General features: G+C 45.1%; 2 protein-coding genes across 2 annotated transcripts in view; both read left to right on the top strand.

The window, feature by feature from the left end:
* Positions 1–3,858, top strand: part of TTC34 (tetratricopeptide repeat domain 34) — a 36,789-nt gene extending 32,931 nt beyond the window's left edge. Inside the window, exon 7 of the mRNA XM_060259145.1 lies at positions 3,331–3,858. Coding sequence (XP_060115128.1) covers positions 3,331–3,852 — 522 coding nt within the window. The 3' untranslated portion in view covers positions 3,853–3,858. The remainder of the gene's footprint in view (positions 1–3,330) is intronic.
* Positions 3,859–5,901: 2,043 nt separating this feature from the next.
* Positions 5,902–25,983, top strand: part of MMEL1 (membrane metalloendopeptidase like 1) — an 84,188-nt gene continuing 64,106 nt past the window's right edge. Inside the window, exon 1 of the mRNA XM_060259132.1 lies at positions 5,902–6,208. Within this exon, the coding sequence (XP_060115115.1) occupies positions 6,183–6,208 (26 nt within the window). The 5' untranslated portion in view covers positions 5,902–6,182. The remainder of the gene's footprint in view (positions 6,209–25,983) is intronic.

The raw sequence follows: 25,983 nt of genomic DNA, 5'->3' as shown, positions 1-25,983 counted from the left end.
GAAGGAAGGAAGGAAGGAAGGAAGGAAGGAAGGAAGGAAGGAAGGAAGGAAGGAAGGAAGGAAGGAAGGAAGGAAGGAAGGAAGGTCCTCCAGGTCCCCAGTAGGGGTGAGTCACGAGAGGTCAATATGACTTCCGGGTAGGGTTGCCAAGTCCAATTCAAGAAATATCTGGGGACTTTGGGGGTGGAGCCAGGAGACATTGGAAGGGAGCCAGGAACAAGGGTGTGACAAGCATAATTGAACTCCAAGAGAGTTCTGGCCATCACATTTAAAGGGACAGCACACCTTTTTAAATGTCTTCCTTCCATAGGAAATGATGAAGGATAGGGGCACCTTCTTTTGGGGCTCATAGAATTGGACCCCCTGGTCCAATCGTTTTGAAACTTGGGGGGTACTCTGGGGAGAGGCACTAGATACTATACTGAAAATGTGGTGCCTCTACCTCAAAAAACAGCTCCCCCAGAGCCCCCGAAACCTCCAGATCAATTCCCCATTATACCCTATGAGAATCGATCTCCACATAGGGAATAATGAAGTGCTCAGCAGACGTTTCCCTCCCCCCCCTCCCTCCCCCCATTTCTGGCAAGTCTGAAGCAGGGAATTGGCCTCTCTACTCACGAGTTGCTGCCAACTTCTTCAAAGTAACACAGACACACCATCCCAAGAGGAAGCCTTACTTACTTACTTACAATCGGAGACTGAAGCCTTCGGAGGTGCAAAGGCACATGGTCCTCTGGGGGCGGGGCTTCCCCCCTCCCCCGCTGGCCAGCTGACTAGGGGCAGGAATGAGCCTGGGAAAGCAGAAGAACCCTTGCTGGGACCTGGGGATTGGCAAGCCTACTTCCAGGTGCAGATACACACTCACACACACCCCTAAAATACACAAAAAAACCGAGAGGGGGGGAATGGGATGGGATGGGATGGAGGTCATTCATTCATAGGGTGGCCATAGGTGAACAGCATCTTGATGGTACTTCACACACACACACACACAAGGTGCCATTGGACTTTTAGTGTGTTTTGCTCAACTGGCTAACTTAGCTATCCCTCTGGAATTTGTCATCCAGATGACTGTGTTGATGTATCATCTGTTGACTTGTCTACTGACAAACCACTGCAGCCGCCTGCAAACTGAAACAGAGCGGCTGCTTCTTAGGTACTGAAGCTGATTTGGCAGGGTTCAATAGAACAGAAGGCAGCCTTTCTTTTTGGATTCGTGGGAGAGGGGGAATCAAGTGCTTCCTTACAATACCTATTTGGATGCAAAGTGCATAATAAAACCTGTGCTTTGTAATCACCTTCACACAGTATAAAAAAAAGGGGAAGAGAAACCTATTTTCATCACCACCCCTCATCATTCCCGAAAAATCAAGAGCAGACAGGCATCGTTGTCTGAGTACATTGCTGCCTGTTTCTGTTTTCTCAAAGAATCTTGAAAGTTAAACAGAAGAACCAACTTCTGAGGGAAGGAGAGCAACCCATTGGCTCAGTAGGGGTGCTTCTCAGGTTCAGATTTGGAGAAACTTTCACTAGAATGTGTACCGTATTTTTCGCTCCATAAGACGCACCTGAACATAAGACGCACCTAGTTTTTAGAGACGTTTGTGTGAATTTAGAGGCATTTGTGTGAATTTTTTGCAGTATTCGCTCCTTAAGACGCACACACTTTTCCCTCCACTTTTTTTGGGGGGGAAAGTGAGTCTTATGGTGCAAAAAATACTGTAATTCTAAATCACCTGGTCTTGTTTCAAAACAGAACTGATGCCTTAGTGTATATAAAATGTGCATATACAACCCACTCAAAGTCACAGAGGTGGCTTACTGCACCTCTAATGAATGAAGCAAGCACTTATAAAATAACACCAAATTACGATCCCTGGAAAAACAGGAGCTGCAAAAACAGCAATCAGTCCGTTGATAATCTAACTGGCAGAATGCCAAGATTAACTGCAATATTTTTTACCTAGCACTCAAAACTCAGCAAGGTGATCGCTGCGCAGGTGCCAGGTGGAGAGTTTTGAATTTCCTATACTTGATGTTTTAGCATGCAAAGCCATGTCCTGATTTTGTCTCTCTTGTGTAACTTGATCCCGTGATTATTTATTTTTAAGAATCCTTAACTGTTTTCAAATTTCTCCCATAAAATATAACTAAGGTTGGTGACACCAAGCCTCCTTTTGGGCAGGAATTCATAGGATCAGAGCTCTGGAACCTCTAAATTTCATTGTGCTCTTTCTTTCTAACCCACCCACCTACCGCCCTAAAATGCTTGCTTCTCAAATCCATTGTTCAAATGGATTTGCTGTGCGAATTTTGCTGAACTCTTAAGATCTGACAAACTTTCTAATATTTTTCCCCACAAAAAAAAATGGGAAAATATCCAAAACATAAAGCAGACAGATGGAAATCTTCATCATGCCACTGTGGCCACATAGGAGAAGGTATGATGGGAGTAAGGTTTGATTAGGACAATTCTAATTGAAGAAGCATTTTAAGGTAGATGCTGAGTTGATGTAATTTAGTACACCTTCCGGTTAGGTCAGGGGTGTGTGGCAGATGCAAATAAGTTATGCATGTGCTAATGAGCTCCAGCACCTTTTTTTACAAAATGACCCCTGGGTAACGCCACTCCCTCATGGGCATGGGAGGCAAAAACTTCAAAGATGTGTTTCTCAAGAGTTCTGGCTTCTCCTGGTGAAGGAAAGTGCCTTCAAATCATGGCTGATTGAGACAACATTCTGAAAAAGCGATTGTGCAGTTTATAAAGATGTATTGTGTTCTACCCGAGGCTTTTTTTTTTTGTAGAAAAAGGCCAGCAGCAACTCATTTTCATATTAGGCCACGCCCCCTGGCATTGCCATGTTTCACAAAGGGCATTTTTTGTAGAAAAGGCCCAGCAGAAACTCATTTTCATACTAGGCCACACCCTCTGATGCCAAGCCAGCCGGAACTGCATTCCTGCTCAAAAAAAGCCCTGGTTCTACCATTATGCAAGTAGAAAAACTGCAAAAAAAATCTATGTGGAGTCATATATATGATCACACTGAGATTGCTTTTTTTGCATGTTTCACCAACATGCATGTGTCCATTTCCACAAGGGGGGAATTGATGCAAGGGCGCCAAAGAAACTGAACGCTGTTGGCAAGCTGCGCCTGCTTCAAATTTTGGAACTGATTTTAGAAACTCAGCTAGTTAAAATGGAACTCTGGAGGAGAATGCAATTACAGAGTCAAATTCTGAAGCAGTGCAATAATGGAATGGGAGAGGAGAAATCCTTCCAGGGGAAGCTTGCTTTAGAACTGGGATCTGTAACAGGCTTTCTCTCCATAGGTCTCTGCCAAAGAGGGGAACGTGCTGGTGAAGGAGGATTGTCATGGGAAAGCTATTGGCTATTACTCGCTGGCCATCTTGGCAAGCAACAGCAACCCCCGGTACCTTCGCCAGCGAGCCTCATGCCTAGGTCATCTGAAGGACTTCCAAAGGGCTTTGAAGGACATGGACAAGGTGATCCAAAACCACAGCACCAATGGCCTGAGGACAAAAGTGGAGGACTTCTGCTCCCAGGGGCACATGCTCTTGGCCGTTTCCAAGGAGAAAGAGGCAGTGAAGCAGTACATAAAAGCCCTTCAGCTGGAACAGACGTTGGCTCTGACTAGCATTGCGGCTGGTCCCAACAGGGATGCACTGTCCAAAGCATTCTTACGAACGGCACAATCCAGTTTTGAAATGTCCCTGTTTGAAGAAGCCTGGGCAGCCACAGAATATGGCCTGGTCATTGACCCAGACAGTAATGACCTTAAAAAACTGAGAATGAGACTCAAACGGGAGGTCTCTGGATGCAGAGTTCATTGATTTATATTCTGTTTCTGCCCTGCAAAAAACATCCCTCCTTTGTTTTGTTTTTTGTAAAGATAAGGAACGCGTGCTTTGATGCTTCTGTGCACATTCTGGTCGTTCTTAGATATGAACCTGTTCTTAGACTTTGGTTTATAATCCTGGAGAAAGAAAAAAAGATTATTCTGTCCAAAGCTAATTGTAAAGTTTAAAAGAAAACAAAAGCCCTCAAAAAGCTGGAAAGGAAGGCAATTTTGGTTGAAGGTGCTGATGAATGCATCACGTGATTCTTAAATTTTTCCCAAAAGGTCAGTGTAAAAACAAACAAACAAACCTTTCCTTCATTCTCTTCAAGGAGGAAATAAATTTAAGATGTAAGAACAGCATCAAGCAGTATAAAAAACCACAAGCACCATTAAAAGGTAACAGTGTCAAAAACTGGAAATAAAAAGTAAATGTTTAAAACAACATTTAAAAAAAAAAAAATCCCCCCAAAAGCAAGTTTTAATTAGTTTTGGGATTTTTTTTTAATGGAGTGCAAGATAAGTCAGAAACACAATCACAGAATACTCCTTCATGTATAACTCCTTCATGTTAGCTTAGGGTTGCCAACTCTGGGTTGGGAAATTCCTGGAGTTTTGAGAATAGAATCTGGGAAGTGTGGGGTTTAGGGAGTCAAAGGGCCTCAATACTATAGAGTCCATCCTCCAAAGCAGCCATTTTCTCAAAGGGAAATGATCTCTGTAGTCTAGAAATTGGTTATAATTTTGGAAGATCTCCAGGCCCCACCTGAGGGTTGGCAATCCTGTGTCACCATCACCATATTGGAGAATGAGATAACCAGTCTGGGCCTGTTGTGAGTCAAAGCACCATTCTGCAAATGGCGACTCAAAGAATTGCACCTTGGACCGGAATGGTGGGATAGATCATGTGACCTGGGGAACCAGTCAGAGCAGAGCCTGGAGTATATCAATTGTTTTTGCAGCTGCTTAGGCCTAGTAGTTGGCTTGTGGATGGGACCAGTTCTTAACGTTTTGGACCTGACTCTGCTTTAGCCTGACCTGGCCTCAACTGATCCTAACAAGCAAACATGGGGGAAAGAGAGAGAAACAGATTATAAGTTGGGGAAAGGGCTGTATTCATGTGGTATCTGAGGTGAACGTCTGCAAGGAAGATGTTCCAAATAGGGTTGCCAAGTCCAATTCAAGAAATATCTGGTGACTTTGGGGGTGGAACCAGGAGCAAGAGTGTGACAAGCACAATTGAACTCCAAAGGGATTTCTGGCCCTCACATTTAAAGGGACCGCACATTTTTTAAATGCCTTCCTTCCATTGGAAATAATGAAGGATAGGGACACCTTATTTTGGAGCTCATAGAATTGGACCCCCTGTTCCAATCTTTTTAAAACTTGGAGGGTATTTGGGTGAGAGGCACTGGATGCTATGTTGAAACTTTGGTGCCTCTACCCCAAAAAACAGGCACCTCAGAGCCCCAGATAACCACAGATCAATTCTCCATTATACCCTATGGGAATTGATCTTCATAGGGAATAATGGAGTGCCCACAGACATTTCCCTGCCTCCCCCACTTTCTGAGGACCCTGAAGCAACAGAAGGACCTTCAAACCAGGGGATCCCCCGCCCCCACCTGGGGATTGGCAACCGTAGTTCTGAAGATTAGGTACCATCTCAGAGGAAGTCCTACCTCTGTTGAGGATGCTGAGAACTTTGCAATGAACATGGTTACCAACTGAACTTAATGTGATCAAACTCCCCTTTTGCATGCAATTAGAGTTTCCCCACCAGGTCAACTCAATGGTTGGTCATGCTGAGCACCTTTGTACCTGCTTTCGTTTGTATTAGGAGGTCACAGCTGGGTCATGCTTCAGTAAACAACCTATATTTGCAGCTTATCCCTTAAGGAGTGTGGCTGCTCCTTCAACTACACTGTCAGCAAGCCAACTCTTCTCAAGTACCAGGGAAGGTATGTATCCCTCAGGGTCACGGACGGGTCATTACTCCTGGAGAGGTCACCCTCTTTGGGTACAGTTGGATTCATCATTAAAATGACCCACAGTAGATACACTGGGAATGCGCATGTGTGGATTTGTCCTGAACACTTCAGCTGTCTTCCTTTCTTAGTTTTCAACACGGGCATGGTCTGCCCAGCTATACTGAAGCAAGAAAAAGCCCAAGATGTGTTTTTAATCCTGAAAACGCTTGGAGTTTTGCAGATATTGAGGGCAGGAAGACTACAATTCCTATGAGCTGGTGGGAGAAGAAGACATCAGTGAATTTACCCAGATCTGGACAGCTTAGCAGCCGTTAAGGAATACCAAGTGACACAAATGAACACCGAGGCACCACCGAACCAGTAAGTGACCTCTCCAAGTGCGACTGATTTGTTTGCTTTTAAGTGTGACCAGGGCTTTTTTGGTAGGGAAAAAAAAGCCCAGCAGGAACTCATTTGCATATCACGCCACACCCCCTGAAATCACCATTGTTTCACATAGGGCTTTTTGCAGAAAAAGGTCTAGGATGATCTCATTTGCATATTAGACCACACCCCCTGACCCCAAGCCAGCCGGAACTGCGTTCCTGCTAAAAAAAAAAAAAAAGCCCTGAGTGCGACTGATTTGTTGCATGCATTTAAAAAAAAAATCTCTCGAAGGTAGAAGAGACAGTGGGTGCAGAGAGAAGCCATCACAGGAGAACAAAAGGTAGTTGTGCATCAGGGCCAGCATCAGCGTGCCTTGAGGTGGGGAAGCTACCAGTGCTAGTGACCCCAGACTCATGCACCTCCTCTGTAACCTGTTTGTACCCGTGATCTCAACTGCCCAGTGTCATTCAGGAAGGACATGTAGGCAATACATAGTGGTGACACTCAAGGTGGCCATGGCAGTAGGATTGCCAATCCCCAGGTGGGGGCAGGTGATCTCCCAGGTTGGAGGCCCTCCCCCACTACAAAGTCATTAGAAGCAAGGGGGGGAATGTCTGCTCGGCACTCCATTATACTCTATGGAGACCAAGTCCCATACGATATAATGGATAATTGACCTGCGGGTATCTGGGGCTTGGGGGTGCTGTTTTGAGGTAGAGGCACCAAATTTTCAGCATAGCATCCAGTGCCTGTCCTCAAAACACCCTCCACGTTTCAAAACGATTGGACCAGGAAGTCCAGTTCTCTGAGCCCCAAAAGAAGGTGCCCCTGTCCTTCATTATTTCCAATGGAGGGAAGGCGTTCCATCATTTTTGCACAAAATTAAGTTGCAGACTCCAAGGTCTTGCGAGAATCTTGCCATGCTCTGACAGATTGTTGAAAGCTGGTCCAAGCTTCTAGGGAAACGAGGGAACGTAAAAACTACTGCCTTGTCACTGTGTTTCAAGACTGCTGTGTACAATAAATATTGGACATAGTGGATTTTCTACCATCGCATGAACTCCTCAGGAAAACTGAACCGAGATTTCCTTTGAAGTCGAAGGACTTTGAAATACTGAAATACTTCAGGACTTTGCTTTTAAATGATTCATTTATGTCCTTCTGTTGCACTTTAGATTGGTGTTTTGTATGTCAGGGAATGATATTGGAAATAATGTGTTATGGGAGTGTTATTAAGCATTAATAAGTATTTTCTATTCCTTGTTTATATGTTTGTTTCTTTGTGAGGCTGGTCATCACAGAACCGGGGGGTTTTCTCCAGTCACTGTCCTGGACATTGGCAACCCTACTTGGGTTGCTGGAAATTGACCCTCCCCCCGATTTGAAAGACTGCTCTTCTTTAGGTGTATAGGTTAAATGTTGAAGGACACCAGGGCTTTTTTTGTAACAGGAACTCATTTTCTTTTATTTTTATCAAATTTATATCCCGGCCCTCCCCTGACGGGCTCAGGGCCCCATCTGCATATGAGGCGCCACACCCATCTGATGTAGCCAATCCTCCAAGAGCTTGCAGGGTTCTTAGTACAGGGCCTACTGTAAGCTCCAGGAGGATTGGCTGCAGCAGGGAGGTGTGGCCTAATATGCACTGGAGTTCTTGCTACAAAAAAAAAAAAGCCCTGACGGACACCAAACCCCCAGCTGGTAAGGAAGTGAGCTATTGTGAGGCTGCCTGTGTCCTTGTTGGGATTATTTTGCTTGACTTGCTAAGCTTCTGAAACCCAAACAGAAGCATGGCAGACTGGCTGGTTTCAGAGAATCTCTTTCCAAGGTCAAATAGATTTTGTATGAAGCTCGATTGGGGGGGCGCTGCTGATAGACAATTTTTTCTCTTGACTGGTCTTAAACCAGCAAAATAAATGGGTTAACTAAGGTTAAAGGCAGGGGTATGCATGATCCGTAAGAGAGAATTCAGCTTGCCTTTTAAAAATACTACCCCCACCCCACCCCAATCTTCCATCAACCTGTTAGCAACACTCTCTTTTAAGAGTTTTATTGTAGACGTTTTTGGGGGGAAGATGTAATTGATGAGGGTAATGAGGCACATCTGTTTCCCCCAAATGTCAACGATCCTACCATTTCATCTCCCCGTTTTTAATTGCTGCTTCAGATAGGAACAATTGATGTCAAACTAGTAGCTGACAGCTTTTGTCTTTTAGCAAAATGCACCTTTCTTCTCCCTGGCTTTAAGGTGGTGTGATGCTCCCTCACTCTTCATTTGCCAAGTTTTAAAGGCACTTCTGTGTTCTGGAAGATGATTGAAAGTATCTTGCAAGCAATACATGGAGCTTCACTTTGGCCTGCAGGCTCTGCATTCTTCAGGCTCTGCATTCTCTATTTCTACAACGGGGACAAATTATCATAACTGGAATTTCATCTAATTAGAGATTAGCAGATTTCCCCCATCCCCTTAATTTTTTGAAAATCCTCTCTGTGTTCCATTCCCCTCTTCCTTAATCCTCCTTTAAGCAGAAGAAGTTCTATAATTAATTATGGAATCAGACCATGCCATATCTATTATTTCCTTCTCCTCTCTTTCTGTGTTATTGAGGAGTCACATGTGTCTGTTGATGAAACACTGGAAAAAAGAAATCTTGATGGGTTACAATAGGGTTACCACGGCTTAAAAAAAAACAGCAGGAACTCATTTGTATATTAGGCCACACCCCTGACATCACCATTGTTTCACACGGGGCTTTTTGGTGAGAAAAGCCCAGCAGGAACTCATTTGCATATTAGGCCACATCCCCTGTTGGCACCATTTTAGTGCATAGGGCTTTTTGTAGGAAAAAGTCCAGCAGGAACTCATTTGCATATTAGGCCACATCCCCCGATGGCACCATTGTCGTGCACATGGCTTTTTGTAGAAAAAGCCCAGCAGGAATTTACTTGCATATTAGGCCACACATCCCAACACCAAGCCAGCCAGAACAGAGTTCTTGTGCATTCCTGCTTAAAATAAGCCCTGGCTGTGCTTATTTGTTGTGTAAGGTGGTGATAATTCTTGACATTGATATAGCAGTGTTGTTTCCTGTGCATTCCTGCTCAAAAAGAAGTCCTGGGGGTTACCATTACCAACACTGAGTTGGTACATTTCCTCTATATTATGGGAGTCAGTTGTAATTTTAGGAGATCTCCAGGCCCCACCTGCAGGTTGGAAACCTTATGTAGAGCATGAACTTTCTCAGAAACTTTTTGGTGAGTTGTTTCCTCTCTGTGCATTAGCACAGGTACAGCACACATCAGCAAAACACTGTATAAACAGGGTCTTGAGATAATCATATGGACAATAACATCAACATTGTGGGATTGTCTATCTGGCATTGGTTTATCAACACTCATCAGGACTAGGTGGGGGTGACGACACAACTGCGCGCATGAGGCAAAACACCCACATGGTCCTTAGAAATTCCCCTGGTTAGATGAGAATAAAGGAGTGATATATAGCAGTGGTTCGCAATCGTTTCAAAATGGTGTCCCATAGGAGAGTCAGTTCGGTGTAGTGGTTAAGTGTGCAGACTTTTATCTGGGAGAACCGGGTTTGATTCCCACTCCTCCACTTGCAGCTGCTGGAATGGCCTTGAGTCAGCCATAGCTCTGGCAGAGGTTGTCCTTGAAAGGGCAGCTGCTGTGAGAGCCCTCTCAGCCCCACCCACCTCACAGGGTGTCTGTTGTGGGAGAGGAAGGTAAAAGGAGATTGCAAGCCCCTCTGAGACCTTGAGATTCAGAGTGAAGGGCAGGGTATAAATCCAATATCTTTATTTCTTCTTCTTCTTCTTCTTCTTCTTCTTCTTCTTCTTCTTCTTCTTCTTCTTCTTCTTCTTCTTCTTCTTCTTCTTCTTCTTCTTCTTCTTCTTCTATTTACTTGGTATTGTAACCCACTTTTTAAAAAATAGAGCATGCACAAATCAATAAAACTACAAAAACCTGGGACTGACATTCATGATCATCATGACCTCACTGGTTGGGGAACACTGGTATACAGTACACAAAAAAACGCTAGCTGTTTTTTTAAAGGGTGTGAAGGAAAACTGGTCATCTCTTATTGTTTACCAATTGCAGTTCCCTGTTCTATGGTGTCTGTCCTTGGTAAACCACTGTTCTTTTTTTGTCCCTGTATTTGCCATTTGAAGGGTGTGATGATAACATGTTACTATGAACTGCTAGAACTCTTCTTGAGAGTCCAGTGTGGAGCCAGCCCTGTTTGTTGGACTCCTACATCTCATCTCACCCAGCTGTTCCAGGAAAGACATTGCTGGCCTGGTTTGCCCTAACCATTGAGCCAAACTTTCCCAGAAAGCTCCAACCACGTGCGGATCAGCCATGAAGGCAGCAACCGCCATGCCGGGAAAACAAGTTTTGTACCCTGCAGCGGGGAGCAGCGCAAACGGGGGCCACTAACCGGAGATGAGGGAATTTACACTTGTGTAACGCCATTACATAACTTGTTGATTGGGTGACTGTCATGTGGGCCTTGGTGGTTTTTGACCAAATGCCATCCTGAAAACTAATCAAGTTAGTTGGTTAACAAATTGTGACGCAGATTTGTGATGCAGATCATCCAGCATGAAATGGAACTTACGCACTTGTCGCAAGAAACCACCGGGTTTCTACAAGCCGGTCTGAACTTCCCCAAACCAGGCCCAATCTGCACGCACAGCTTCCTGCAGATTTTCTGAGCAGTAAGCCTTTAATCTTGACTTCGGATTCTGTGCCCACCTTACGCACCATTGTCCCCCCCACCCGTCCAGTGTATTCATTCTGCAGCTACAGTTTTAAAAAATGCATTTTTTAAAACTGGGGTGAAACATCACATGTGATATGTGGGGGGTGGCATCCAAAGGTTGAGGTTCAGGTTTTGCGCATGCAATATAGCATTAGTTTGTTTTGCGAAAATCAAGTTTTTAATTAATTTTCAAAATCATAAAACACATGAGGAAAAAACTAACAAACGGGGGGAAAGGGGTAAAAACGAGAACCAGAGGTTGTGAGCATAAATTGCTTTCCATTAACATTTCCCCCCCCATTATTCCATAAACAATCTTTCTTATTATCCATTTTTGCCCTCTAGTTTTTCTGCAATTTCCCTCTCCATTTATTTCTTAATTTCAATCATTCAATTTACTAATATCCTTATTTATTTACATCTCCACACTTATCACTTACAACTTAACATTCTTAGTTCATACTCCTATACTCCCCTATATAATTTTTAGGAATATTCTGTTTCACATGCGACTCCTAACCAATCATTTAATAATATAATAATAATAATTTTTTTATTTATACCCCGCCCTCCCCGCCGAGGCAGGCTCAGGGCGGCTTTAATGGCTGCCAAGTCTTCTCACTTGTATGTTTCCCTCTTTCAATTTTATTGAGAGTAAATCCATTTCTGCAGTTTCTAACAATTTCTGGATAAATTCTTTTTGTTTGGATATTTGTTGCACTTTCCTAGCATTAGTTTGTTGAATGAAAGGCAACAGAAAGGAACAAGGTGTAAACCCACTGTTGAAACTGACCAGACTTTTTCTGAAACTGACAAGCAGCCGCCAAGCCACATTTTCCATATTTTTGAGCACTGGGGTACTCTCTGCTATATTATTGGCCGCTGTGAAAAATGGGAAAGAGTTACGCGATCTCACAATATCGGAGAACAAGTTGAATGTTCAGAACCCATTGACACTGGCATTGCAAGCTGTGATCACTGGCAACGTGACTGCGTGCATGCACGCACACCTGCAGAAAGTTGGCTGCAACTCCACCACACCTTTGCACAGGGCTGCAATTTGTATAGGAGTCCTCTGGCAGAAGCTCTGGAAGTCTTTTTAAGTCTTGTGTCATTAAACTGAGGTGGAAATGGGGGGATATTTTCCCTGATGCCCTAGTGTAACTGCATAGTAACACTAATCTCCTGCCCTTCCTTGCAGATTTGTGTGGTTTTTCACTTTGGGATTCTCTAATTTGATCCTGCACACTGGTCGTGATCTTGGCAATTTTTAAAAGGCTGTCCTCGAAATGAGTAAAAAACACTATGCACAAAATAATCTGCATGCATATAATTGTATCAGGATTGCTTTCTTTTAGCCTTCTATCGATATGATAAAGTTTTGGTAAAATGCCCATGCTCTGGTTCTGGAATTAATCAATTTTAGGCATTTTCTGAATTCAGTTAAGGAACAGAGAAATGCAAAGCAGCATCCCAGTGTCTCATATCTACCAATTCTACTTCATCAATCCAAAAACATGGCTGCTTGTTGGGGCCCACATTCCTTGGAGGTGCCTGCCTTCTAGGTTTGGAAAATACTTGATTTGGAGTTGGGGTCTGGAGAGGGTAGGGTTTGGGAAGGTGAGGGATCTTCGTGGGACGTAATGCCAGACAGTCCACCTTCCAGCCAGTTTACTTGTGCGGACTCTTATCTGGGAGAACCGGGTTTGATTCCCCACTCCTCCACTTGCAGCTGCTGGAATGGCCTTGCGTCAGCCATAGCTCTCGTAGGAGTTGTTCTTGAAAGGGCAGCTTTTGTGAGTGCTCTCTCAGTCCCACCTACCTCACAGGATGTTTGTTGTGGGGGAAGAAGATAAAGAAGATTGTAAGCCGCTCTAAGACTCTGATTCAGAGAGAAGGGCCGGGTATAAATCTACGGTCTTCTTTTTCTTCCAACACAGCCATTTTCTCCAGGGGAACTGATCTCTGTCACCTGGAGACTAGTTGTAATTCCAGAAGATCTCCAACCACCACCTGGAGACTGGCAACCCTCCCTGTGTTCTGTTGCCATGCTCTCTGATTTGTCAGCAATCCTCTCTTGGTTATTTCACTGATGCTTAACCTACAAGGGCTCAGAGGCTTCCTACTGGTTTCCCCTGGTGCTCCTTCCAAACATATCAAGGGTGCTCCATATTCTTACCTTGCTGTCTTCATCCTTGCTTTGTTTCCCCCCACCCCGGGTGTATATAAGGACAACGGTTCTAAAATCTGGGAGGCAGATGTTTCTGTTTTAATGATGGCTCATCTAAAAACCATTTCGTTTTTTACTATCATTTCCCCGGGCAAGATTGGAAACTGTGTTATCGTTCGCCTTCCCTGTGCCATCATGCAATTTCCAATTTGCCAAGGTTCTGCAGAGCCGGTGTCCTCATTAATTTAATGTGTTATGCAAAATTACTGTTGGCATCCCAGCCCTGCCTTTAGAGACTCGACTCTTTAATCACATTTCAGCTCAGCCAGTCTGCATCAGAATCTGCCCGTGTGCCAAAGCAATCCGTCAATGACATCTCAAATAAAACAGCTTGTTATTTTGGAGACACAGCTCTCGGGGATCTGGAGGAACTTCTCCGAGCCCGCAAGGAACCCAAAAAAGTGGGCTTCATGTAGGAAAGCTTACGCAGACAAGCAGAAACCTGCCATTTGTGTACACTCAAGTGCATTTATAAACAAGAAGTCTTAACAGATCGTTTTTGTCTATCTTACTGTTGCCCAAGAAAGCACGCGAGTATCTGCTGAACTGCATAAGAAGAATCTGATGCAGTCACAAAGATGGTCATTGAGTTTGATGAAACACAGCAAAATAGCCATGCCCATAGATCAGCTAGAGCAGGGGTCCCCAATCCCTGGGCCATGGACCAGTACCGGGCCATGGCCTGTTAGCAACCAGGTCACAGAGTGAGACAGGAGCACCGCACCACCCCTTTCACTTGCCCGGGTCCCAGGTGGACGAAATTGCACTTGTCATCCAAAACAGAGTTCAAGTTCTCAACCCATTCAGGATCAACATCTCCATCAAAGATGATCCACTGGCATTTCTGCAGTTCCCCTCTCAGCCTCACCCTGAAACACTACCACTTTCATTTGCATGGGTCCTGGGCGGGTGGAAGGGGCAGCATGGCAGTGAGCTTTGCCTACCCCTCATTTAAAGAGGTGTGGGCAGGGGGGCAGCCTGGAGCAGCAAAACCCCAGTACTCCCACTGGTCCATGGAAAAATTGTCTTCCACAAAACCGGTCCGTGGTGCCAAAAAGGTTGGGGGCCACTGATCTAGAGTGGCCAGGGCAGCTGTAAATGAACAGAATCATAGAATCATAGAGTTGGAAGGGACTTCCAGGTTCATCTAGTCCAACTCCCTACACAATGCAGGGAACTCACAAATACCTCCCCCTAAATTCATAGGATCCTCATTGCTGTCAGATGGCCATCTAGCCTCCAAGGAAGGAGAGCCTGCCACCTCCTGAGGAAGCCTGTTCCACTTAGGAATCGCTCTAACGATTCCTCAGAATTGAAAACTGTTGCCGTCTGCCCTTGCTCTCGTTCCAGAATGAATGGCAGGAACTGGAAAACTGGAGGACTGAAATGCAGCTCAGAGCATACCCAGGAAACAGTTCCAAAATAAATGGGGGGAATTTTGCACCACTAAACCATTCCATACCCCATGTAGAAAAGAATCTAATGGGCCAACCTGGAGGTCATCAATGTATGAATTACAAAGGTAATGCATATTCAATGCACTGGACCTGGTAGTGGCCAAAACAGGCCAAAGTGATGGAGCAGAGAAGATAAGCAATCTGAATTTCATATTCCAACTTCAAATGTTAGGAGAGATGCCTCTTTCCTTTTCCCTTCTTTGCTTCTAGCTCTTGAAAGCAGTGATTTGGAAACACTCTTCTTCTCTAGGTACAATGTGACTGCAAATTGCAATCAGCACGCTTGAGTATTTTGGGGAAAACGTTTGCTTTATATTAGGCCGTCACAATTATTATAGATTGTGTTGCAAAACCTTTTGGGGGAGTTCATTTCTCATCGCTGGTTCAGTCCCTTCTGCTCAGTCTACTGCCCACATTCTGCCGAAGCCATCTAAGTAGAGTTGCCAGGTGGGGCTGGTCCAAGGCTCGGGGACAGCGCAAGCGGGAAGGGGGCGCACACATCCTGCCCCTGCTGGGAGCTGGCACCCTAGGCATTTGCCTACTCCCACGTGCCAGCCCTGGGGCTGGAGCTCTCCCAGAATTAAAGCTGATCTCCAGACTGCAGAGGTCACTTCCCTTGGAGAAAAGGGCTGCTTTGGAACGTGGGCTCTATGGCATGAGGTCCCTCCCCTCACCAAAGCCCACCCTGCCCAGGCTTCACCTCCAAATGTCTACAAAGTCCCCAGTCCAGAGTTAGCAACGCTGCAATTCACTTACAAAAGAGGAGCTTTGCTTGGTTGTCCCTGATCTTGCTGCAGAGATTGTCTTTTGTGCCATTCTCACCTGTTTTTTTCTGCCCCACTGTCCGAAGCCAAACAGGTCTGTGTCACTCGAGTGTTCTAAACTGCGTTGTGAAGGTTTTGCTCATGTTCATGCTGCCACCCATGAACTGAAGTTTAGCTCGGTCTATTCTGAGATGTGTGCACATGATGAACATTGCTGTCTGAAAAAGGAGCGTCTATACCAGGGGTGTCAAACATGCAGCCTAGGGGCCGAATCAGGCCCCTGGAGGGCTCCTATCAGGCCCCTGAGCAACTGGCTGCTTCCTTCTCCCTCTCTCTTGCTTCCTTCTGCATCACAGTTTGCTTTGCAAGGCTTGCTCAATTGCACAGGAGCTACGGAGCAAAACCTCTATTTTCTCCATTGGCTGAGGGTCCTCCCTTGGGGAGGAAGGGGGCAGGACCGGATCTACATGTTTTTTGAGGGGGGGGGGCAAAATTGAAAAATGATGCCCTTTTATGGAGCATCCCATCTTATGGTCCCATAGAATACAATGGACTCCATGCCCAATTTAGTGCCCCCCTCCGTCGGCACACAGGGCAAGTACCACCCTTTGCCCCCCCTAGATCCAGCCCTGGAAGTGGGGGAAGGCAGAGCTTCCTTTGCCAAGCTCTCTCAATCACACAGCAGAGCTACTGAGCCAAGTCTCTTTTCCTTCTATTGGCTGAGGCTCTTCCCCATCCTGATCCCCTGGGGAAGGAAGGAAAGAGTCACAGCTTCCTTTGCCCCGTTCCCTGGATCCCATGGAAGAAATACAAGAAAAGCACCTTTAAGACCAATAGTGCTTCCTTTTGTGTTTGTCTGTGTCCTTTATAAAGTTTATATCTCTGCTACCTAGTCTTAAATAGGTATACACATGGCTTGGCCTGATGTGGCCTGGCCCAACCTGACATGGCCCGGCCCAACAAGGCCTAATTTATGTCATATCCAGCCCTCATGACAGATAAGCTCAACACCCCTGATCTATACTGATTTGAAATGATGCGTGGTCTTTGCAGGATGACCCTGGTGCATACCTAAGCCCAACAAAGTCTGCATGTGCCCACAGCACCAATTGCATGTATGCACAACTAGTTGCAATGTCGCCTATTTGAAATCACCACTGAGAGCATGTGAGATGCTTGAGAGGGAAAAATTGTTATTGCAAGCAAAGTAAGTTTGGGGTTTTTTTTATTGTCTCATTTGCAAAACGAAATAGAATCTTGGTTTCTTAAAACTGTCGACCAATCTTTCTGTGTGCTGCTTCTCCACAAGCAAATGACAGCAGGTTGAACTGAAATTAGGTTGTTGTTTTAAGTACCCTTTTCCAGAACAAATGGCTGTAAAAGTGAGTAATTGTCCCTCTACAAACACCGCCCATGGCCTGCACTCTTAATGGACTTTGAGTATCACAATTATTGTTTTAATTGACTGCCTGGGCCTGAGCTAAATAGCGGCTAATGCGATCCAATTAAGTTTAATAAACCTTGCTGGTGAACCTCAATAAGGCATCTTTGCCATGGAGGCGAAAGACTGATATGTTCCCCCTAGTGGTGAAAAAGAGGAAATTAAAATAATATATTTGGGACCTGTTGGAGTCTTGGCAAAAACTGAGAATCACCGGCTCACAAGTAATCCCACTGGAATGGCTTCCAAATTGCAAATGGAGGATTTGACATTCTACATGTTACTGTAGGGTTGCCAACCTCCAGCTGAAGCCTGAAGTTCTCCTGAGATTACAACTGCTCTCCAGATAACAGATCACCTGGAGAAAATGGCAGCTTCAGAGGGTGGACTCTGTGGCAGAAGAAGGAGAAGAAAAAGGAGGAGGAGGAAGAGGAGGAGGAAAAGAAGAAGAAGAGTTGGATTTATACCCCACCCTCACTTGGAGTCTCAGAGCAGCTTAGAGTCTCCTTCCCTTCTGTGTACATCTCTTGTTGAGAAGATGAAGAAGACAAAAGAGGAGAAGGAGATTGGATTTATACCCCACCCTTTATTCAGAGTCTCAGAGCGGCTTACAATCTTCTTCCCTTCCTCTCCCCACAACAAAGAGCTTGAGAGAACAGTTCTGAGAGAACTGTGACTTGCCCAAGATCACTCAGCAGCTGCATGTGGAGGTGTGGGGAATCAAACCCAGCTTTCCAGATTAGAATCTGCCACTCTTAACTGCCACACCAAACCGGCTCTGAGATCCCTCCTCTCCCCAAACTCCACCCCCTCCAGGCTCCACTCACAAACCTCCAGGCATTTCTCAACCTTCACTTGGCAACCCATGGTGCAGAGTGGCTAACCCACCACACAGGGCTGTTGTGCATATTAAATCAGGATGAGTAGAACAGTGAATGCTGCCCCGTGTGCCTTATAGAAAGAGCAGAATAAGCATGACACATAGCTAGAACTGCCCTTTCTTCAGAAATATTTATTTGTTACATTTTTTACCTGTCCTTTCTCTAAGAACTTCAGTGCGGTGTTCAATGGTCCACCTACCCCCAGATGATTTTAAGAACAAGCCTGAGAGAGCCAGTTTGGTGTAGTGGTTAAGCGTGCAGACTTATCTGGGAGAACTGAGTTTGATTCCCCACGCCTTCACTTGCAGCTGCTGGAATGGCCTTGGGTCAGCCATAGCTTTCACAAGAGTTGTCCTTGAAAGGGCAGCTTCTGCGAGAGCTCTCTCAGCCACACCTACCTCACAAGGTGTTTGTTGTGGGGGAGGAAGATAAAGGAGACTGTGAGCCACTCTGACTCTGAGATTCAGAGTGAAAGTCAGGGTATAAATTCAATATCATCTTCCTCTTCGGTGAGGCTGAGGAAGAGTGATTGTCCTGAGCTCACCCAGTGAGCTTCATAACCCAGTGGCAATCTGAAGCTGGATTTTTCCACTCTCATTCTGATCACTACAGCACACTAACGTATATCAGTGCTGCATAATTTCCCTTTCAATCAATTAGACTGATGAAATGTGCACCAACAGTACAGCAAGCATTGCCTAGCAGTGAAGCTGAGCTGGATCCCAGAGACAACCAGCCATAGCCAGCGGCCGTATTACTGTTTTGAAGAAGATCATATGATGGTTCTTCGTCAACGAACTCATGCCTTGGATTGCTGCTGTCTACCTATCGCCTGACTAAGTGAGCCATCAGCTGCAGCGCTAACCCCCAAGACCCTTTTGAGATCCCTCAGGGCCGGAAAATGCCCATTAATCCTCTCTGCTGATAGGTTTCCAATAGTCCCAACCCTGGCAGGATGATTCTGCTATACATACTGCAGAATAACACTGGAGAGCCAGGATCAAGCCTCCTGCCATCGTAGTTGTTCCTTCATGCAAAACCATCCATGATCAAGAACAACAGGGAGACTGGCAGAAGGGTGTCAAACATATGGCCCGTGGGCCAGAACGGCCCTATCCAGGGCTCTCATCCGCCCTGCAAGCAACTGGTGATGTTCTCATCCCATGAGCGAAAAGGAGGACAAAAAGCACCCCTGGAAGTTTTGGAAACAGGATTTCTGTCAGGCCTTCCCCTCAGCCCAACGGCGTCTGTGATAAACGCAGGAGGGATAGGGTTAAACAGAGGCTAGATGGCCATCCGACAGCAATAAAGATCCTGTGAATATAGGGGGAGGTATGTGTGAGTTTCCTGCATTGTGCAGGGGGTTGGACTAGATGACCCTGGAGGTCCCTTCCAACTCTATGATTCTATGGTTCCCAATCCCCAGGTGGGGATACACAATATGCTACACAGAGGAATGAATTTGCAACCAATTTAAAAAAAAACACTCTGTGAAAATTGCAACCAAACCACACAGTAGTTTGTTTTATTTGGTTGCAATCCCCGGGTGGGGGCAGGGGATCACCCGGGTTGGAGGCCCTCCTGCTTCAGGGTCATCAGAAAACCGGGGGGGGGGGGGAGAGAAATGTCTGCTGGGCACTGCATTTCAGCATAGCATCTGGTACCTCTTTTCAAAACACTCTCCAAGTTTCAAAAAGATTGGACCAGGGGGTTCAATTCTATGAGCCCCAAAAGAAGGTGCCCCTATCCTTCATTATTTCCAATGGAGGGAAGGCATTTAAAAGATGTACAGTCCCTTTAAATGTGATGTGTACAGTCCCTTTAAATGTGTTCATATGGAAGCATGGTGTGTAGTAGTTCGTGTCAGACTAAGAGACCAGAGTTCAGATTCCCACTTGGCCATGGCTCAGCGGTAGAGCATCTGCTTGGCATGCAGAAGGTCCTAGGTTCAATCCCCGGCATCTCCAGTTAAAAGAACCAAGCAGTAGGTGATACGAAAGACCTTTGCTTGTGACTCTGGAGAGCCACTGCCAGTCAAAGTAGACAATACGGACTGCGATGGACCAAGAGTCTGTTTCATTATGAGACAGTCTCATGTGTGTTCATGAAGCTCACTGAAGGACTTTGGGCCAGTCGTGCTGTCAGCCCAACCTTCCTTGTGGGATTGTTGTGAGGATAAAATGGGAATGAGGGGAACCATGTATGACACATGAGTTCTTGGGAGGGGTGTGTGATGAAAAATATCCTTTTTTCAATAGCCTAGCATCAGGAGCAAGACCCTGGTGCAGAAAATTTGGAACTCTGGTTGGATAAGATTCCTTCCTTGAGTGACATCTGCAGATTCCTGTTAGATTTTTAGGTCTCCCTTTCTTGGGGATGGGGATTATTTTTGATTTACAGATAGGAGTTTACTACAAACATTTAAATATGGTTTGAAGTAGTGACACAACTGAAATTTAATCTGCAATGAAGATGGAAGTGAATTTACCTCAGCTCCTGAGGTAAAAAAAACTCTGAGGAACTTCAAGTAGAGGAATGCCCGAAAAGCTGGGATGTGTGTGACCACTGAACTTATAAGAAGAGTTTTATACATTGCAAGGCTGTTGTTAGGTTTTGCCTAGAAGTGAAATCTGAAGTAAAAAAAATTGCCTCAGGAAAATCTTGTGAAGAATCCTCTTGTGAAGGAATCCAAAAGAGTTTTGACAGCAATATTTTTTTCATACCTTTTGTTGTCACTGGGTTTTACCTCAAGTGGAATTTTAAGGACATTTACAAAATTCTGCCTTAAGCAAACTATCTCTTAGGCAAAATGTCTGAAGAAATTTAAGAGATGCCAGACTGTGGGCTGGTGAGAGATCTTACAAAGGCCCTGTTCATCTCTAGTTCTAGCCAGCTGGAAATTTCATTGGTCATCACTGCTGTTTCTGCATTTAAAAAATGTCCAGGTTTCAGTATTATTTCTCAGCTTGAGAACTGAACCTGTGATTCTTTACTTTCGCACCATTGTCTGCATCCTAAATGCCCACATTTTCCTCATAGAATGTGCTGGGGGTTTTTTCTTCAATATCATGTGTGTAAATCAGCACTGTATATTCTTTGTATATTAAACACATAACCAGTATGAACTGGATATTAAAAAAACCCCTACAAATTGTATATGCAAAAACCATACAACATTTGTATGTGTTGCAGACGAATCTACAGTTAACTGCAGAAAGCAAAGGATTGAACCTGCAGTCAAAAATAAAAAACAATTGATTCGTTCCTGGTTATAAGCAAATAACGCTATAAAGAGACCACACACCACTTTGCTCTTAGCTTTGAGATAAGACATTTGCAATGCATTCCTTAAGCATACTCAGGGCCTTTTTTTGAGCAGGAACACGCAGGAACACTGTGACTTGATGACACTTTCCAGCACTACCATTTTACCCTTACAACAACCCTGCAACTTAGGTTAGACTTCAAGTGCATGAATGGCCCAAGGTCACCCAGCAGGCATCCAGGGATTTGAACCTGGGTCTTCTATATCCTATCCCAACACTAACCACTATACCATGCTGGCTCAAGATGGGGGAAAATTGGGAAATGAACTATTTAAGCTCCTAAGAGTTTATAATATCCTAGCTGAAGAGATTTGGATGGTGGGGGGAAGTTTCCCATAGTTTATTCTGCTGCCTTGTGATTCTTACCAAGTTACCAGCTTGTGGTGTGATGCTAACATTGATAGGTTTCCCCACCACTGCCACATTGTGCACATTTCAGAGTATTGTAAATAAAGCAAGTAAATAAAGAAATGAGGGTGCTTATTCCAGTGGGCCCAGTTGAGTTCCTGATTCAGAGCAGCACAGGCGGAGAGGTGAAGCCATTCAAAGCTGTCTGGGTTAAACATGTTAAAAGACCAAAGAGCAGGCTGGTAATTGTCCTTTGTAAAATAGCCACACCTATTAGATCTGATTGGGCAGTCTGCAGCAGAAAGGGTTAGCCAGGGATCCAAGCATCCCTTACTCATCCGCTGGCTGAGCATTTTAATTCATCTGAGCATCAGGGCACCTGTGAACAAGATGGTGTGCTCAGGGAAGACAAGAAACTGGTAGCCTTGTTGGTTTCCAAAACCACAAAAGTGAGCTCAAGAAAGGAAACGGAGTTCTTCCTGGCTGGAATGAATGGCAGATGGCACCTTGGCCTCTGCCTTTGTCATCTCTGGAAAAGATGTTTGCTTGCCCATGGTGAGAAATGTTCCTTGCTTTTCATTATTTGGGGTTATGTGCAATACTCTCTCTAAGCTGTGGAGTCTTGTGAGCAGAAATTCTTCTTTATGAGCTACTGGCATTAAAGTTGCGAGTTACTGCATAAATTTGCTTGCTCTGGGGCCATTTTTCCTGAGCTAAGACAAAAATTTGTGAACCAGAGGCTAAAAAGCTGTGAACTAGCTCACACTAACTCAGCTTAAAGAGAACACTGGTTATGTGAAAATATCCAGATGTACTACATGTTGTGGATTTGGCAGACTGAGAAGAGAGAAGTTTTTCGAGGATTCGTACTTTCTGTATTATATTCACTGCTCCCTGAATGTATTGACAGATTTGCTTCCGAGATAGTGCTAGTGGTCCATTCTAATGTACTCTAATTTCTATCCAGTACATGCTGTCAGAAAGATAACCTGCCTTGATTTCAATGGAATGTATATTTCAGTGTGATTTTTTTTTTTTTTGCTGTCAAGTCACAGCTGACTCAAGAGACATTCAGAAGTGGTTTGCTATTGCCTGCCTCCATATCACAGTCTTGATATGCCTTGGAGATCTCTCATCCAAGTACTGAACCGGGTTGAACCTGCTTAGCTCTATTAGTTCCTTCCTATTTTCTTACCAGACCCATCTGCTCCACAAAGGGGTTAAGACATGGGTGTCAAACATGTGGCCTGGGGGCTGAATCAGGCCCCCCGGAGGGCTCCTATCAGTTTAGTGAGACAAGATCTTCCCTTACAGAACCCATGTTGAGTCTTCCTCAATAACTTTTGTTCATCAATGTGCCTACTCATTCTCTCTTTGATAATGGTTTCCACCAACTTTCCCGGTATTGAAGTCAGACCAGCTGGCCTGTAATTTCCCGGATCTCCTCAAGGACCCCGTTTAAAGATGGGGATGACATTTGCTACCAGTTTTCAGGAACAGAGGCAGATTTCAATGAAAGATTACATTGACTTCCTTCTCCCTCTCTCTTGCTTCCTTCTGCATAGCAGCTTGCTCAGTCACACAGAAGCTGCAGAGCAAAGGCTCTCTTTTCTCCATTGACTGAGGTCCCTCCTCCCTGGGGGAGGAAGAGGGGGAGGCAGAGCTTGCTTTACCAGCCTCTATCACACAGCAGAACTACTGAGCCAAGTCTCTCTTTCTTCTATTGGCTGAGGCTCCTCCTCCTCCTGGTCCCCTGGGGAAGGAAGGAAAGAGCCAGAGCTTCCTTTGCCCAGTTCCTTGGATCCCATGGGAGAAATACAAAGAAACCACCTTTAAGACCAACAAGTGCTAATGTTTTAAGCATGTTTTATTTTATTTTTTTAAACGTAATTATCTGTGTCTTTTATAAAGTTTATCTGCTACCTAATCTTAAATTAGTACACACATGGCCCAGCCTGACATGGCCTGGCCCGACAAGGTCCCATTTATGTCAGATCCGGCCCTCATAACAAATTGAGTTTGACACCCCTGCTGACTTTTGTTTCTTCCATGTTTGTCTTGTTTTCCACTGTAGTCTCAAATGCTTGAAAACATACCATTACCATGATGCTTGTTGACGCCACCTTTCTTTCTCCCAAGAATTCAAGTGACATACTCTCAACCTGATTTGTCTCACAGGGTTGTTGAGGGGATAAAAACCGCCCTGTGAAGTAGATCAGGCTGAAAGTGTGACTTGCCAAAAGTCACCTATCAAGTTTTGTGGCTGAATAGGGATTTGTATCTAAGTCTCCCTGGTCCTAGTCCAACATGGTTCCCAACTCTGGCTTCAAAAATTCCTGGAGACTTTGGAGATGGAGTCTGGGGATGGCAGGGTTTGGGGAGGGAGGGGCCTCAGCAGGAATAGTACCAGGGCTTTTTTATAGCAGGAACTCCTTCGCATGTTAGGTCACACACCCCTGATGTAGCCAATCATCCAAGAGCTTACACGGCTCTTCTTACAGGGCCTACTGTAAGCTCTTGGAGGATTGGCTACATCAGGGGGTGTGGCCTAACATACAAAAGAGTTCCTGCTACAAAAACAGGCCCTGGATAGTACTATACAGCCTGCCCTCCAAAGCAGCCATTTTCTCCAGGGCATCTCATCTTTGTAGTCTGGAGATCAGCTGCAATTCAAACAGGCCCCATCTGGAGACTGGCAACCTCATGTCCAACACTTTTAGCTCTACAGCCCCAGTCTTGGCATTGTTTCCAAAGGATTCTGGGAGTTGTAGTTCAAGAAAAGTGCTCCCTTGCCCTCACGCAAGGACGGTTTCCAGGGTTCCCAAGGGAAGCAGCTATGCCCTGTCCGATTTCTCAGTGGTTGATATATCCCTGCCGTTTGTTCAGCACCAAGAGAGAGCTGCCTCAGGCCTTCCTGAGCTTCAGTGGCCTTAATGGAGATTTTCCGCTACCCAGCCTACTAATCAGACGTGTCTTTGCCACAGCTCCCTCCCGGTGACACTAAAGTCAACAAGAGGATTTTGCTCTTGACTTCTGCCTCAGGCCAGCCTGCCTTTCAGCTCCACAAAGGCAAGCAGCATCTTGAAAGAGGGCTCCATCCCCAGCCATCTTTCACATGACATCTTCTAGCGACCAGGAATACGTCAAAACCTGCCACATCTCGCTAGCGTCTTTGATGGGAATTTGTCTCAGATTAATTTGAAATCCTCATGACTCGGAGAGGAGACAGAGAGGGGCTCGCGAGTGCGAGACTCAGTTTGGAGGGAAACGGCTGGGAACGAGGGGGAGAAGGTATTAATACGCCTTTAACCACAGAATGCTTGAGTATTAAGCATATGACAGGAGGAGGTAATCAATACTTGGTGAGAAAACGGGTGGGGGGTTTCTGGTGAGATGCTCGACAGTGAAGGGAGGGACCAGAGTTAAGTGGCAAAGGCACATAGGGGTGCCAACTCCTGCTTGGGAAACACCTGAAGATTTGGGGGCGGAGCCTGAGAAAAACAGGTTGAGGAGGAGACGGAGACTCAGCAGAGTGTAACTCCGTAGGTTCTACTCTCCAAAACAGCCATTTTCTTCAGGATAACTGATCTCGCTCATCTGGAGTTCAGTTGTAATCTTGGGAGAACTTCAGCCCCACCTGGAAGTTGGCAATTCTAGGCCTCAAGTCCAGTTTTTTGCTTCCTTGGGTATCAGGTTTCAGGTAACAGGAGATGGGGCAGCCCTTTCTCTCTCTGACATCCCAGAGAGTTCTTGCCAGACAATGCCGGAATAGACTGACAGATGGTGTCAGTGGTAGTTTCATATACGCAGTGGGGCTGCCAATCTCCAGGTGATAGAAACCTAGACAAAATTGTGTTCCAAAATTATAGCAAGTCACTCAAAAAAACTTTTTAAGACTTACAAAAAAAATGCACAAGCTTAATGCAAGAAATAAATGTACTTGAAAGCTAATTCAAAAACTATGAATTGCACTTGAAGCACTAAGCATATAGCAGAAGCTCACACCACTTTCAAAAATACATTTACATCAGTATTAAATAATACAAAGAACAAAAGTCACTTAAAGAGTCCACCAGGATGAGCTACTCAAATATAGCAATGTTGACAAGCAGACCTCTCTGTGGAGGAACAAAGTTACTATGTAGGAAACTCTCAAAACAACAATGTTGCAGTGCAATGAAGACTCGATTAGTGAAGAAAAGTACATTTGATAACATGTTTCCTAGGTAGAGTTACGTGTTTTGATGCCGACTTCCTCTGATCAAAATACTTCAAAAAATCTGGAACCAGTGCTCAAATACAGTATGCATGCAGTTAGTCAATTTCTCAAAATGGCATTCATGGTTCCTTCCCGTTTGGTTCACACAATCTCCAGGTGATGGCTGGAGATCTCCAGGGATTACAACTGGCCTCCAGGCAACAGAGAACAGTTCCCCTGGAGAAAATGGTCATTTCGGAGGGTGGGCTCTCTGGCATTATACCCCATTGAAGTCTCACCTCTCCCAAACCCTACCCCCTCAGGCTCCACCCCCAGAATCT

The sequence above is a fragment of the Heteronotia binoei genome, chromosome 18 (genome assembly GCF_032191835.1).
Source record: "Heteronotia binoei isolate CCM8104 ecotype False Entrance Well chromosome 18, APGP_CSIRO_Hbin_v1, whole genome shotgun sequence".
In the NCBI taxonomy this organism is placed as follows: domain Eukaryota; kingdom Metazoa; phylum Chordata; class Lepidosauria; order Squamata; family Gekkonidae; genus Heteronotia; species Heteronotia binoei.
The sequence above is the reverse complement of the archived record's forward strand: the minus strand, read 5'-3'. Positions and strand labels throughout refer to the sequence as shown.